This window comes from Sorex araneus, chromosome 10 (genome assembly GCF_027595985.1).
Source record: "Sorex araneus isolate mSorAra2 chromosome 10, mSorAra2.pri, whole genome shotgun sequence".
NCBI lineage: Eukaryota > Metazoa > Chordata > Mammalia > Eulipotyphla > Soricidae > Sorex > Sorex araneus.
This window is the reverse complement of record NC_073311.1, coordinates 46,036,786-46,052,889: the sequence shown is the minus strand read 5'-3', so window position 1 is coordinate 46,052,889 and position 16,104 is coordinate 46,036,786. Positions and strand designations below refer to the sequence as shown.

Below are 16,104 nucleotides of genomic sequence, written 5' to 3'. Positions count from 1 at the left end.
GCTTGCACATGGCCGACCAGGGTTCAATTCCCAGCATCCCATATGATCCCCTGAGCACTGCTAGGGGTAATTCCTGAGTGCATGAGCCAGGAGTAACCCCTGTGCATCGCCGGATGTGACCCAAAAAAAGCAAAAATTTAGAAATTAAAAAAATTTAAAATAAAACTAATATGAGGGGCTGAAGCAATAGCACAGCGGGTAGGGCATTTGCCTTGCACATGGCTGACCCGGGTTCGATTTCCAGCATCCCGTAGGGTTCCCTTGAGCACCTCCAGGAGTAATTCCTGAGTGTAAAGCCAGGAGTAACCCTGTGGATCACCGGGTATGACCCAAAAAGAAAGAACCAAAACTAATTTGAGAGCTATGCCTGTTGTGTGTCTCCTAGAAAGCATTCTGAAAGTTTCTTTCGGACAGAAGGCCTCCACCGTTTCCCCCTCTCCTTGGCCTCCGTTGTTGATGTTGCGATATACTCAGGTCGCTCACTGACCTGGTTGTGATAGTGAGCTCAGACCGGCGGAGTCTGGGTCACAGTCAGTAGTGTGAAGCAGTGCAGGGGTTTGAACACTCAGCCTCACGTGGCCGTGCAGAAGGCACTCTCACTGAACCACAAACCCGAGACTTTGGGGCTTTTACTATTTGTGTGTGTGTGTGTGTGTGTGTGTGTGTGTGTGTGTGTGTGCAGTGGATTTCTTGGGAGTTTGGTGACTATGTGGCTTCCCTCTTAAAAGAAGGTTCATCTTTGTTCCATCCTTCCCCCGCCAACAACCTCACAAAAATAGTTCAGGCTGTAGAAAAGACACTTTCATTGGAATCATCAAGAGTAGATTAATTTAGGATAAAGTCTTCCTAGCATGAATTTAAATACAGGATTTTAATGAGCAGTGTTTTTAGTCTAGAAACTGGGTCAAGGGAGCATATTTTTATAGGCGGGATGAATTTAATGTCCTGAAAGTGAGGGTTTGGGAAGGATGGCCCTAATTTGCTGCTCCTGGTGTTTATTTGTAGCATATTTCTAAGCGATTCCTCCTCTAAAGAAGTGTCTCTCCTCACTCGATATACAAGACTGCTACTTGCCGTTGGGGCATTGAGGGAATGTAGCATGGGAAAGCGTGGCCGTGTTCATTCTAGCTTAAAGAAGAAGCTGGCCTAAAGAATCAATATCATCCAAAGCAAATACATATTCTTGTACTTCATATATTTATTTAAATCCCAAGCAGCACATCTCGAACATGCATAATTAGCGGGGATGACAAAGTTGCCTTTTCAGGAGGTCTATTTACCTAAAGGAGCTATGCATATTTCATAAAAAACAAACAGACGGTGTGAAAACAGTCTGCCCTGGGTTTGCTTTTCGATGTGTTTTTCCAGTGAAAAGCATGCATTCCTGGAATAGCCATTTCGTTTTAAAATAAAGTATGCTGCAAGGAGGAGAACCTGATACTGACGGTGCCCTCATAATCCATTATATGCAGCATTCCACGGAGTCACTGATAGCTTTGGTTTGCCCGCAAAAGAGGGGGGAAAAAATCAATTCATTTGAAACTGCTTGGATTTTAAGTCATCGTAGAACGTTCAGAAATAAATGACTTGGGAAGGGAATTTAAGTAAGTCCCATAACTGGGAGAAGGCTGGCAGGGGAGGGAGAGAATCGCAGGGGTGAGGAGGGCAGTCATGGGATTGGGGTATGACAGCACATTTTTCCCCCCTGGTGCTTGAGAGCTGGAACCCACAGAAGCCAGACACGTCCATTTCAAAGAGCCCCATGTGGGTGATAGCACAGTGGGTAGGGCGTTTGCCTTGCACGCGGCAGATCCGGGTTCGAGTCCCAGCATCCCATATGGTCCCTCGTGCACCACCAGGAGTAACTCCTGAGTGCGGAGCCTGGAGTAACCCCTGTGCATCGCCGGGTGCGACCAAACGTAACAAAACAAAACCAAAAAAGCACAAAGAACCCTGCGTTTTCTCAGAGAGCTGAGAGGCCGGGCCTATATGCCAAGGACCTTTCAAGTTTAGGTCCCTGGTTCCGAGGCCGTGGAATAATCAAGGCGTAATGCTGCTGGTGCCTTGATTTGGTCATTTCTTCTGGCCAGCCAGAGAACGGCTTTGACCCTGCGGAGCTGGAAGGCCTCTGGGGCAACACCCAACAGTGCCAGGGGTGGGGCTGGCCTTGTGGTGCCAGCTCAAACCCGAGTCCCCTGGCGCTGTGGGCTCTCCCTGCCCAAAAATGTCTTCGGCTGCCTTCCGTTTGCCCTCAACCCCAGCATCCATCAGTTCAACAGGCACAGAGTTCCAGACGGCAAGTTGCTTTCCTCCAGATTTTGTCTCCCAGGTGGAAAAGTGGTTGGAGCCGCCGCTGGGACGTCGTAGGGTTGTTCATTCTTGTCTGACTCATTCGTTCTCTTCAACCACAGCCGCTGTGCTCACACTCTCCCGGTGCCAAGCCCAGTCCTGAGTGTCCCACACCCGTCCATCACCGTGCTCATGAGGAGGGGTTATTTTCCCTGTTTCCCAGTGCCGAGACAGGCCTGGCGGGGTTAGGAGATTGGAAGCGGGAGGTGGCGGGGAGGCGGTGCTTTACTGCTGGAGTTGACGCCATCGACGGTCAAGTGGGAACTTCTGAGAGGGGATAGCTAAGCTCCTCCCTGGGGCGTTGGGCTCCTGCAACCCACAGTTTAAATGACTCCCGTTCTTAGCCAGTGCCTCTGGGCTCTCCTGCCCTCGCCTCCTGGCTCAGTCCATTCGGTGTCTCCAGGAGACATTCCCCGGGGAGGACAGTGAGAGCATGTGGACGCTTGTTCTGAAGAGTTAGGGTAGCCCTGGCGTGATCAGTGCGGACCAGGCCGGGCCACCTGTGGCGTGCGCCCTGCAGGGCATCCCGCCCTCTCCCCTGGTCTCCTTTTCATTCCCTCTCAGCAGTTGTCAGCCTTCCAGGCTGGTCTCGAGCCAACATGCGTGTTTTTACATGGCTGCCTTGGACGTATGTAGAAATGACATTTTTATGGCCTCTTGGATCCGTGAGCCTTATTATTAGAATCGTACACTTTGTCTTCTGTTCTTTTTTATTTAGTCTTAGGCCGTGGAGACCGACTCATTGATTCATGTTGCTTTTTCATTCATTGAACCTTCTATACCGTGTTCAGCTGCATGGCCTGAGCTCACGGCGCCATGCTGCTGTTAGCTGACATTTTAGGTTACTTCCAGATCTTGGTTTATGTTCTTTTTTAAGAATTTATTTTTTTTTTATTTCGGGTGGGGGGCACACCTAACAGCCAGAATCCAACACAGGTCAGCCATATGTAAAGCAAGTGCCCTACACACTGGACTACCCCTCCAGCCCCAGAGCTTGATATATATATATATATATATATATATATATATATGTATATGTATATATGTATATATATAATATAGCATATCCAATATGCCAAAAACAGTAATAATAAGTCTCACAATGGAAATGTTAGTGGTACCTGCTCAAGCAAATCAATGAGCAATAGGATGATAGTGATTGCAGTGATGCAGTGAGATATATGTGTATAAAAATGGGGCCCTAGGTATGGTTTCACATTTCTCTAGGCTCTAGGTGTAGAACTTCAGAACAACACCCATGCTTAGAGTCTTCTCAGTGTTTCGGGCGGCTACAGGGGGCCCAAGGCCAATGGAAATCCAGACTCTTTTTTTCTTTTTTTTAGCTGGGAACAGGTTTATGCTTTTACCTATGTGGCAAAAGGGGAAAGTTACTTCTTGGTGTAAAGGCTAAATTAACATGCGCACCAGTTGAGGGCTGGAGTGATATAGCACAGTGGCTAGGGCGTTTGTCTTGCATGTGGCCGACCCGGGTTCGATCCCCGGCATCCCATATGGTCCCCCAAGCACCGCCAGGAGTAATTCCTGAATGCAGAGCCAGGAGTAACCCCTGAGCATCGCTGGGTGTGACCCAAAAAGCAAAAAACAAGAACAAAAAAAACATGCGCACCAGTTGAGCTTAATAGGTATCATGAAATTGCTCTCAGAAGGAAGGAGACGTGCCGATGTCCAAGCCCCACCACCTGTGTAAAAATCATGTGCTGATAGAGAAGAACACACATGTGTGGCCTTGCGCCATAGACTACAGCACTGCTCCACCTCAGAGCAGCGGGTCTTCCTTTTTTTCTTTTTTTTTCAAATGTCTGAAACTTTATTGAGACACAGTGATTGACAAAGTTGTTCATAATACAGTTGTTCAAGTCTCAAGTTGTTAAAGTGTTCCAAGTTCCAGCGCCAGCCCCACCACCAGTGTGACCTGCCCTCCGTCCGTGTCCCAGTTTCCCACGCAACTTGCCCCCTGCACAGGCACAACATAATTTATATTGCATTGTAACAATGCATGGGCTGGAGCAATAGCACAGCGGTTGGGCATTCGCCTTTCACGCCGCTGACCCAAGTTCGATTCCTCCGCCCCTCTCGGAGAGCCCGGCAAGCTACCGAGAGTATCAAGCCCGAGCGGCAGAGCCTGGCAAGCTACCTGTGCATATTTGATATGCCAAAAATAGTAACAATAAGTCTCTCAATGAGAGACGTTACTGGTGCCCGCTCGAACAAATCGATGAACAATGGGATGATAGTGACAGTGACAGTGATACAGTGTGACAATGCATATCTCACAGTGGTGTTACTAAAGTCATTGTCTAAGAATTTACTGAGCTTTTTTTGGGTGCTAGTTGAGCCTTCTGTGTATTGTTTTTTTGCTCATTGAGCTTAGTAGGCTTCTATGCCACTTTTCCATCAAAGTTCCTGGGCTGTCAGAACTGTGAAACATGGATGTCTTGCCTGGCCACGTGTGTGGCTGTCCACTCCGAGAGCTGTGGAACTGGGATGATCCAGCAGCTAGACTTCTCCCCGAGATTAGCCGTGGAGTTGGGCCGTTTCTATGCTAAAGGAAGTCAGCTTATTCATGGGAGCTTGTCGGAACACTCCGTGGCCCTGTTAATGGCCACGTAAAAAAATATGTTCACTATCGTTGCTCTTTTAAGGCAGAGTTTTGCCAGATGGGTATGAAATGGAGCTCACTGTGGTTTTAGGGCATTCCTTTAATAGTTGCATGAAGTTGTATTTCTTTCATCGGTTTATTGGTGCTTCACATTTCCTTTCCTTTTTTTTTATTGGGTCATTTCTTTTCCTTGGGAACTGGAGTTCTCTGTGATTCTAACTATTCAGTATATGAATCTCTGTTCGTTTCTGCAGTCTGAAGATACTTGCCCCCTAAATAAGCGTGATTGGGTTCTGGGGTTTTTGGTTTTTATGCTTGTCTCTGTGTTTCTGGGCCACATCCAGCAGTGCCCAGGGCTTGCTCTTGGCTCTGCGCTCAGAGATCTCTCTAGTGGGTTCAGGGGACCACAGGGGATGCCAGTGACTGGACCCGGGCTGACCACATGCAAGGCCAATGCCTAGTCACTGTAACATTACTCCGGTCCAGCATGATTTTCTTTATATATTATAAAAGGTATTTGTTAGAAAGTAGTATGTAAAATATAGTGCATATGCAACGTAGCACTCTCATCCCGTTGTTCATTAATTTGCTCGAGCGGGCACCAGTAACGTCTCCATTGTGAGACTTGTTGTTACTGTTTTTGGCATATCAAATATGTCACAGATAGCTTGCCGGCTCTGCCATGCAGGCAGGATACTCTCGGTAGCTTGCCAGACTCACTGAGAGGGACGGAGGAGTCGAATCCAGGTCGTCGCGTGCAAGGCAAACACCCTACCTGCTGTGCTATCACTCCAGCCCACATATACATATGGTGGGCTTTTACTTTCTTAAAGCAGTCACTAGAGGGACCAGTGAGAGGGGCATCTGCCTTTCCATACACGGACCCACTTTTTTTTTTTTTCAGATTCTTTTCCATCTTCTGTTGTCTTCTGAAGGTCCCCTGTCTCTCATCTTGATGCTTCTTGATCATCTTCTCAGCTGCTGTTATCCTATTGCTCAGAACTTCTGTTGGTTTTTTTTTGTTTTTTGGTTTTTGGTTTTTTTTTTTTTTTTTTTTTTTTTGCTTTTTGGGTCACACCTGGCGATGCACAGGGATTACTCCTGGCTCTTCACTCAGGAATTACCCCTGGCCATGCTCAGGGGACCATATGGGATGCTGGGATTTGAACCCGGGTCGGCCGCGTGTAAGGCAAACGCCCTATCCGATGTGCTATCTCTCCAGGCACTCTGTTGGGTTTTTTATATCACCTCCCATACCCGTCATTTCTGTCACTTCTGAGCATAATTTCCTCTTTTCCACTCATGCTTCCTTGTGCCTTGCTGACTGCCTGTGCCATCGTTTCTCTGAGCTCATGGAACACCCTCGCTGTGGCGTTCCCGAGGTCATTCTCGGAGAGTTTGTAGAGCTGGTTGGTGCTGTTTGAGCCCTGGGTGTCACCGTCTTCACTCCCTGAGCTCAGTGGGCTTCTGTGTATCTTTCCCATCAGGTTTGTGTAATCCTGCTCCACTGAAGGTGGAATCTTCGTAGCTAGCCCACCCCAGGAGACTGAGGAATTAGGCTGGGAACTGCCCTTTTCCCTCTCTGCCCATCTACTCCCAGTTACAGGCAGTGGAACTGTGAGCAGTGAGAGAGTTGCTGAGGGGAGATGTCATCTGGGAGATGAATCTCATCTGGATGGGTGAGGAAGCAGGAGACCCGGACGGATGGCAGAGGTCCGGCGTGGGCAACAGCGCCCCCTGGAGGGTCTGGAACAAGGCAATGCAAGGGTCCTGGTGGGGTTAGGAACCTCAGCGGAGGTTCAGGGGCACTTTCTGTTTGTTTACTGAAAGGAAGAAGGTTTTTCTACTGGGTTCCCCCCACCCCACCCTGCACCCCAGAAAGCAGGCAGTAAGCCAAATATGTTTAGAAACGTCTGCACATTTGGAAACATTTGGAATCTTTCTTTTAGGCAGTTGTTACACAAGGAATTGGTAAATTGCACACAGCACACTTAATATATTGTTATTATTTAACAGCTCATATATAGATTCATTTATTACTAACCTGCCTCTCCCGAAGGAGTTAGCTAGCCTCATTCCCTGCAGGAACATTGCCTCCTGCACGCATCATTCATTCAGCCAGACAACTTCTCTTTTCTTGCATCTCCATGTATACTCCAGTCACAGAGAAGTTTCTCTGTAACCTTTTTTGGAGAATCTCTGTCTTCTGGGTAGGGGTGGGGAAGGGTGTGGAGAGCTCAGTAGAACACATGCCTGACATGTTTGAGAACCTAAGCTCCATCTGGGATGTGTACCCTTCATCCCCAGCACCCCAAGTGTGGCATTGGCGACCCTGAGTATCACCAGGAATAACCTGTTTTTTATTTTTATTTTTTAATTTTATATTAGTGAATCACCGTGAGGTGCAGTTACAGACTCACAAACTTTCGTGCTTGTGTTTCAGTCATACAGTGATCAAGTACCCATCCCTCCACCAGTGCCCATTCACCACCACCAATGATCCCAGCATCCCTCTCACCACCCCCACCCCATACCCTCCACCCCACCTCTGTGGCAGGACAAGGAATAGCCCCTGTTTTTAAAAGGGGGGGTTGAGATAGTATGGTGGGTACGGCACTTGCTTTGCATGTGGCCAACACAAGTTTGATTGGTCAGATAGCCAAAAAGTGTCAGAACTGGAAATCACATCACATTCACTATTATTTATTGACACTTGTTTTGGAGGCAAGTCAAGATCTTTGAACTTCCAGGTCTGGAATTCTTTTTTTGTTTGTTTGGGGAGGGGGGGACACATTCAACGATGCCCAGGTATTCTCCCTGGCTCTGCACTCGGGAATCACTCCTATTGGTGCTTGGAACCATATGGGATGCTGGGGATCATACCCCGGTTGGCTGTGTGCAAGGCAAGCCCCTTACTCGCTGTACTACCGCTCCAGCCCCTGGAACTCTTGGTAAATACTCCAGGTGAGGTTCCTGCACTTGCAGAACAGATTGTTGTGGTAAAACCTGCTAAGATGCCCAGTTAGTCTTTGCCATAGAGAAGCAACGTCATGCAAAGGAACACAGGATCTCTCTGATAAGCATGTGAAAGTGTTCACACCTTTGGAAAAAGTGTCCATCTCTCTGTGTGGACAAGCTGCTGTTCTTCCTGTAAAAGTGTCCACTCAGTGGGGGATATTAGAATATTATAAGGGGAAACAGGTGAAAATCACCTTGATGGGGAGTCACACACAGCATGAGACCAGTGAACTAGTCTGCTGGGGGCCAGGGGCGAGATTAGGGACAGACCAAGGGATGCATCTAAGGTCAGTAGGGAGCCATGGCTGGAGAAAGGTTGAGAACACGGGCGGGAGCGATAGTACAGCGGGGAGGGCGTTTGCCTTGCACGTGGCCTACCCGAGTTTGATTCCCAGCATCCCATATGGACCCCCAGCACCTCCAGGAGTAATTCCTGAGTGCAGAGCCAGGAGTAACCAACCCCTGAGCTATGCTGAGTGTGACCCAAAAAGACCAAAAAAAAAAAAAGTTGCGAACATGGTGCTATACTACAGCTCACAGCAGTTTGACATCCAGGCAAACACTCTGCCATCACCTACTTGTCCGAGCTGGTGACAAGCATTGGTGCAGCCTCTGCACAGAGGGTTGACCCTTCACTGCCCTTCTCAACTGCCCCTGCTTCTGGAGAAGCCATGAATTGTCACAGCAGCAAAGCAGTTACAGCTGCTAACAGCAGACGTCCAGCGAAAGTGGACTGTGTCCCCAGCACTGGATGGCTTCGGCTTCATGGTATTCTCATGAGGGAGGTACCCCGTTAGTGCTCATTCCAAGAAACAGAGATGTCAGACTAATCATCCGCAGTCAACGAGTGGGCAGAAAAGTGCTTTTTGCCTCTCTGCTACGCTGGCCAAGTTATCTAATACCAGGGATCGTTAACCACGCAAATCTTACATCTCCTTTAATGCTGCAAGAGGTTGAAAATAAGCAAATCTTCCCTACTCGGGGTGGGTTGAAGGAAACCTTCCATCTGACCTGAAAATCCAGGGTTCATGGGGTCTTCATATTTGCAGTGTCTAAAGACAAGCTGTGCCACTAGAGCTTTAAAATAACTTTTTAGATTATTTTGACTCACTGTGCCTAAATCTGTACAAGCAAGTCAGTCCCGAGTACCCTAACCTTTGGGTTACTAGTCTGACCATCTCAGAGACTAGGAACCCTCTGCTGCCGTAGTGTTTGCCAATGAACAGCACTTCCCCACCTTCATTTCACATGCCATACCTGTAGCCAGAGAATGTGAAATCATTTCCTTTTCTCTGTCTCCCTGCTTTGCAACAGAGAAAGCGTTGAAATCTAGCAGTATCTGCAATCCTCTTAAGTCGGAGGATTCTTAAGGTTATTTAGAGAAGCGGAAGAAAATTTGATTTCATTTCAGAGCTGTACAGTTTTGGTGTTTTTCTCATGAAAAGAAATTGTTCCCATCAATGAAGCATCTTTTGGTCCTTGAATCCCGCTGTTCTCTTTCAGAGAGGAATGATGTTCTCAGCCTCTTCTGCATCGACAAACCGGTGAAAATGGGAGGGAAAAAATTCTGTTTCTGATTATAAGGCATTTGCATCATAAGCACAGTTGTGGTGTCAGGGCTGGGATGACTCATTGCTTTGCCTTTGTAAGTCCGGTTCCATCCTTGGGACATCTGCTTTGAACCCACACGAGATTCTCAACACGTATCAGTGTCCGTAGTGCCGTGGATACAGGATGCCAGCATGCCTGGTGCCAGGGGCAGTCACTTTTTCTATGGTCCTGGTCAGGCCAGGGGGTAAGGGCAGGTTCCGTGAACCGGAACTTACCAGCCCTGCACCCAGGCACTGAGTCATCTCTGGTGCTCTCTTGCAGGTGTTCACCTTGCTGTGGATCGCCGACTGGATGGTGCACCACTTCTGGAGGAAAGGCAAGGACCCGGACAGCTTCTCCATCCCCTATCTCACGGCCCTGGGCGACCTGCTGGGGACAGCTCTGCTAGCCTTGAGTTTCCATTTCCTTTGGCTGATTGGCGACCGAGATGGAGATGTAGGAGACTAAGTCCCTCCCACCCGCTGCTCTCAAGAGACCAAGGAGGAAAACACAAGACAGACTCTTCCAGCGTCGTGTCCCAGCAAATCTCAGAACAGTAGTTTGAACTTGTGCCCAGGGTCCTCTTCAGTTGGCTCTGATTCAATTAAATGGCCTTAATGTTGTTTTTTTTTTTTAAAAAAAAAATGGAAATAGAATGAACAATATTTGTGCTACTTTTCTTAGACTAAATGGTCCTTTGACAGGGACCTAGATAGCTCAAACTCTGAAATCCTTCAACGAAGTAAAGCCTATAGGATGTTTACAGTGAACAGTTTTTAAGCCAGACAAGTCAGAAATGTGCTTTCTTATTGTGTCACTCAAAATGCGAGGCTGGAGGGAGAGTTCCAGTTGAGTATTTCTTGTCTCATAGATGTGTCCTCCCTGCAAAGTGTACCATGGAGAGGAAAGGGCCTGCCAACCTTCTCATGGTTTCAGTTCAGCCCACCTCTCTGCCATCTGAGATAAAGTTACCAGCTACTCATTCCTAATGAACTGTGTTCTGCTGGGCATATGATAAACCTCCCTTTTATGTGTGCCTGTGATTTTCCCTGTGCCAATGCTAATTTAACTTCAATTCTTACAGTTGGTGGCAGGCTACCATTTTTAAAACATGGGATGACCCTAAAAGATCTGTAGTAAGAGGAATGGGTTGTATTTTTACCACTGATGTGTTGAAAGGATCGTTGGCATTTTTTTCTCAAAGACTTGATCGTCCAAATCAAAAGCTAGCCTGAACTGCATTGATAGAGAGAGGGTGATGCAAGAAACAATGCATGTACTTGTGTGCGAGGGAGAGACAGCCACACACAGAGGGGACCCTTCGATAGAGAACCGCATGGTGGATTTTTGGTAGCAAAGTTCGTGTTACCAGAATACCAGCATTATACTGGCATTCTTAAACACATTGCATTGAAATGCATCTGTCGTTCAGTCCAGAAGTGTTGCCTTCCCTGAATTTAGTATTTATTACCTGTATTATAATTGTTTTCTCCTTATTTAAAAAAAAAGTGCCATTGAATATAGCGAAGGTGATAAGATTGCTCATTTTAAGACTTAGAATGAGCCAAATGATAGATTTGCCCTATTGAAAGCATCAGGCCCACTATTTTAAAAGAGAGGTTCCTTCAGTCACTGTTCAGACCTGGACAGAAACACATGTCTTCTGAAATGTCTTTTGTGTTTCTCAGATATTTTTCTAAAGCTAGGATCTGTATTCTGAGCATTTTCAAAAACCTTGGTTATCCCATAGGCAAGCATTTTGATGCCATATAAGTATATTTAGGAATCCAGTTCATCTCCCGAGACCATCAGACACTAATTGCACTAATAAGGGAAGAGAAGGCACGTTACCTCCGCTCTTCATGGTTTAAGTTGTGAGCTAGTGTAAACGTTACGTCAACAGTAGGTTGTTTATGCATTTATTGGGTAAGTGTTCCTCCTATTCAGCTCTTTCAAATCAAGGGACTGTGGGTTAGAGTTATATATTTTTGCTTATTTTAAACCTTAATTATTCCATTCTTCTGCTTTATAAAGAAGTTTGTGAAGCAGAGAGCTGAGCTAATTATAGAATTTCTCCTTTGGAGAGTTATAATGTCACATAGTGAACATTCTTATAAAAGAAAGAATGATTAAGTTAAGTTGATGGCTATTTAGTTGCAAAGATTTTTTTTATTTAAGAAAAATCCAGAAATCATTACTTTGAATTTTTTTTATTGTAAAGAATTTATAAATTACTTATTTTCTTTGGGGCTCTTAATTACTTATTTTCTTTTGTGATTCAGAAGCATTTATACTTCTCAATGATTTCTATTTTCATTTTTTTACATAAAAATGCATGGCCAACCACATTGTTATCGCTATTTATGAACAACCCGAGTGCATTACGAATTCCAGACACATTCAGATACGCACTCTGAGGGGAAGACTCCCAGTTGCACCTGTGAAACCTGCCGGGTGGAGATTCTGCTCCGTGTTGTATGGGGCTGAGGGGACAGAAGCTCAGAGAGGTTCCACTTCTGCCTCTATGCCCTAAGCTATGACTGAAGGCAACTCTTGGTGCTGATAGGCCAGTGCTCACATCATGAGCTTATAGAGGTACCAGGAGTGCCAAATGATGGATGGAGAGGTGCTCTGTCTTTCAGATGTCAGACAGGGAAGCCGCCACTTAAGAAAGATCAATGGTGAGTCTGTCCGACTCTAAGTGATTGTCATTTCTAAAGACCAAGGGAAATCGACGGGAAAACTGTAGCCTAAAGATGAAGACTTATGTCTTAGACCATTTCATTGCTTCTTTCTTCCCAACATAGTTCTTTTCTGTAGAGGTTGATTGAGAAAGAGGATGGCCAATTGGAGTTCTGTCTCATTTCTCCTTTGCTGTCCAATCTTGTTAAAAGCACCAAAATGTCTAAAAGGCATGTAATGGGGGGAGTGGGGGGAATATCAGTTACTGATGAATTAAATTTTATAAAAAGACTAGATTCCTTTAAAATAATTTAATGCTTTTTAAAGCTCTTTTGCAGTTTCCAGTCAGTAAAGTAAACTCCGTTTACCCAGAAAAGTCATTTATGAGTCTCATAAAGTGGCAGTATTTAGTATAAAAATTCCATTCTCTAATTTATCACTTTATATACAAATTTTTTTTAAAAAGAAACACACATTTCTTAATTTTGCCCACCAATCACTTTCTTTTCAAAATTAAACTTCCTTTGTAATTTATAAATTATAACTTCCGGTAACATATCAGGGAAGACATCGGAAATTTCACATCGTAGATGATCAATGATGTAGGCACATGAAGTACATTTTGAAAAGTCTTTAGTAATTGGGCTTCTTTACCTTATATGAATGATTTAATATACCCATTCATAACAGGTGTCTGTCATCTTTGAATTGTTGACAACTAGGAATAAAATTTAAGAAATATTTATCCAGCGTTGTGGTACTGTCTTTTTGATAAATTAGACAAATATGGACCCTGTATGGAATTCACCCCGGGATAGTCTGGGATGACCAATGTACATGTGATGCATTTATGAGTACACTATATTGGGTTTTGATCATACCTGGACCGCCAGCCCACTGCATTGCTACATTTTCTCTAGCAAGGAGCTGGAGAGAGAGAGAGTATAGTGGGTCAGGCATTCACCCAAGCTCGAGTGCCTGGCACCACTTATGGACCTCTGAGCCCCGCCAGGAGTGAGCCCTGACCACAGAGTCAGGAGTAAGCCCTGAGTGCAGTCAGGTGTGGCCCCCCAAAAACAACTTGAAAAAGTTAAGCACCCCTGACTATTAAAGCTTAGAACTCTTTGGCTCAGTCTTAGGATTCTTTTTTTTGTTTTTGTTTTTTTGCTTTTTGGATCACACCCGGTGATGCACAGGGGTTACTCCTGGCTCTGCACTCAGGAATTACCCCTGGCCGTGCTCAGGGGACCATATGGGATGCTGGGAATCGAACCCAGGTTGGCCGAGTGCAAGGCAAACGCCCTACCCGCTGTGCTAATGCTCCAGCCCCAGTCTTAGGATTCTTAAGATCAGTCTATAAATCCTAAATACTTCCTGGACAGCTCTGGTCAATTCCGGCCTGTGCTTGCCTCCACTTGAGTAGCAAAGCGAGTCTCACGAAGAACAAGATTGCTTCCACAGATCTTTAGATGGATTAGCTCTAGCCGTATTTGACCGAGGGTCCTTCGTCCTTTAAATACTCTCATCATTTGCCTTTCCCCAAAGGCTGCCTACTGCTTGCTTTTCTACACCCTTAGCAGCCTGTTCTCATCTTCCTAACCATTCTCCTCAGTCTTCAGCTGTTGACACGCCTCCACCTCAGTTTCTAGTCCCTCTTCTCTGCTTGTTCTCTCAGTTCGCCAATTATTTCCTTGTTTGGTATGCCTTCTCTCCTGATCATTTCTCATTCTCCAGTCCAACCCAACTACAAAACTTTTATTTCCAATACCCAAGGGGAAGATCCACTTAAAAATCACTTCTCCAACATTGACCACTCCCAGCTGCCTTGGGGGAGATGGGAGGGATCCTGGGATCATTGGTGGAGGAGAATGGGCACTGGTGGAGGGATGGGTAAACGATCACTGTATGAGTGAAATGCAAACACAAAAGTTCATAAGTTTGTAACAACATCACAGTGATTCTCTAATAAAAAATTTAAATGAATGAATGAATAAATAAATAAATAAATAAATAAATAAATAAATAAATAAATAAATAAATAAAAGAAACTCACACCACTTGGGGGGGTGTCCCAGGACTCAGACCGTCCCAATTCCAGTGCTCATGGGCCAAAAGGACTGACAGGTTGATTTGGAGCAACTCTGATGTTAGAAGTGGGACGCGTCCAGCGCACTAAGGCCCCGACAGTGCACTGCTCACCCTGGGATCTGAACCTCAGCTCTCTGGGGATGTCGTTTAGCAGAGAAATTCTTGCCTTGCATATGCGAGGACCTGGGCCTGAACCCCAGCACCACACACATTGAAATATTTTACCTGAAAAAAAATAAGACTCTTTGACCTACTGACCCACTCCACTTTTCAGAAATCTGTTCGGAGATAATAGACCAGACAATGCAGCAACTTCAAGCTTGACATTTTTCACTTGGAAAAAAAGGCTGATAGGACAGGGGTGAAGGCGTTTTCCTTGTATGCAGTGGATCTCAGTTCCATCCCCGGCACCCGCTCTGGTCCCCTGAACGCCACCAGGAATGATCTCTGAGTGCGGAGCCAAGGGTATCCCTTGAGCACCACAGATGTGGTCCCCAATTTCCTCCCCAAAAGAGGTTGAACATTCAAGCCATGACTCAATCAAGTATATGTGTGACATTATGTTATGCTGTCGGTGAATTCACTCTAGACATCCTTTGATGAGTCAGAACCGCTTCCATGACAAGACTGGGAATCTCTGGGTCCAGAACGTTAGTGGCCTGAGGCCAACCCCCAAATCACCCTGACATCACCCCTTTCCACTGGATGATGTGGCTCTAGAGATTTTTGTCCCCTTTCATAACTCTCCTGCGTTTTCTAAATTTTCCATGTAAAAAAGGTCCCTTTTATATTTATTTTTTAAGTGCTTTTATGACTCCTGCTTTCCCAGACAATGGGTCCCCGGCTCTAATTAGCATCTAACCATTGTTTGGGCTCCAAAAAAATTAGGTTGCATTCTGTTTCATAATGAGCATCATGATGGTGTTTTGAAAAAGGATCTTCCTTTTTATCCTTGCCAGTGAAGGAGGATAGTCTACGAAAATGGAATCTTCGAGTACTTAATGGCACCGGGGCATTAGGAAGAAGAAATCATGAATAAATGTGGGCTCTAAGAGCGTATGTTCTGCCCCCGTCAGCCCTCCTGGCAGGGAGGAGGATGCTGCCGGCCCTCCCAGCAGGGCTGATTCCCAGACTCTGCTCTTTCTCCAGGCTACACTTGACCCCAGCGCTGGCTCGGAGCCCTGCTTTAGCCTATTACAGACTGGACTGGGTTTGTTACAAATCTGCCCTGTCCTCCCTCTCCCTGCCCCGTCTCTGCCCCCTAACTTGTGGTTCTGACTCTCCAGTAAATGGTGGAGGCCACTGACACAGCTTCTCTCTCTCTCTCTCTTCTCTCTCTCCTCTCTTTGCTCTCTCCCCCTCTCCCTCCTCTTTTTCTTTCTCTCTCTCCTCCCCCTCTCTCCCCTCCTCTCTCTCCTCTCTTTCTCTCTCCCTTCCCCTCCCCCTGTCTCCTCCCGTCTCTCCCTCTCCCTCTTCTTCCCTCTCCTTCTCCCTCTCTCTTTCTCCTCTCTCTCTTCTCTCTTTCCTCTCTCCCCCTCTCTCTCCTCTTTTTCTTTCTCTCTCCCTCCCCTCTCTCCCCTTCTCTCTCCTCTCTCTCTCTCTCTCTCTTTCTCACTCTTGCTCTCACTCTCGCTCCCTCTCCGTCTCTGGCTCTCTCTCTCTCTCCCTTCCTCTCTGCTTTCCAGTTTGGGGGCCACTCCTGACTGCTCACACCTTACCATCACTCCTGGAGCCATTATAGAGTGCTGGGGGTCAAT

The 16,104-nt window shown here is 46.2% G+C and overlaps 1 protein-coding gene across 4 annotated transcripts in view; it reads left to right on the top strand.

The window, feature by feature from the left end:
• The window catches only part of SLC41A2 (solute carrier family 41 member 2), a 140,688-nt gene extending 124,878 nt beyond the window's left edge, over positions 1-15,810 (top strand). For all 4 annotated transcript variants that reach the window (XM_055118466.1, XM_055118465.1, XM_055118464.1 and 1 more), the window contains exon 11: positions 9,860-15,810. In XM_055118466.1, the coding sequence (XP_054974441.1) occupies positions 9,860-10,045 (186 nt within the window). In that variant the 3' untranslated portion in view covers positions 10,046-15,810. The remainder of the gene's footprint in view (positions 1-9,859) is intronic.
• The last annotated feature ends 294 nt before the right edge of the window (positions 15,811-16,104 follow it).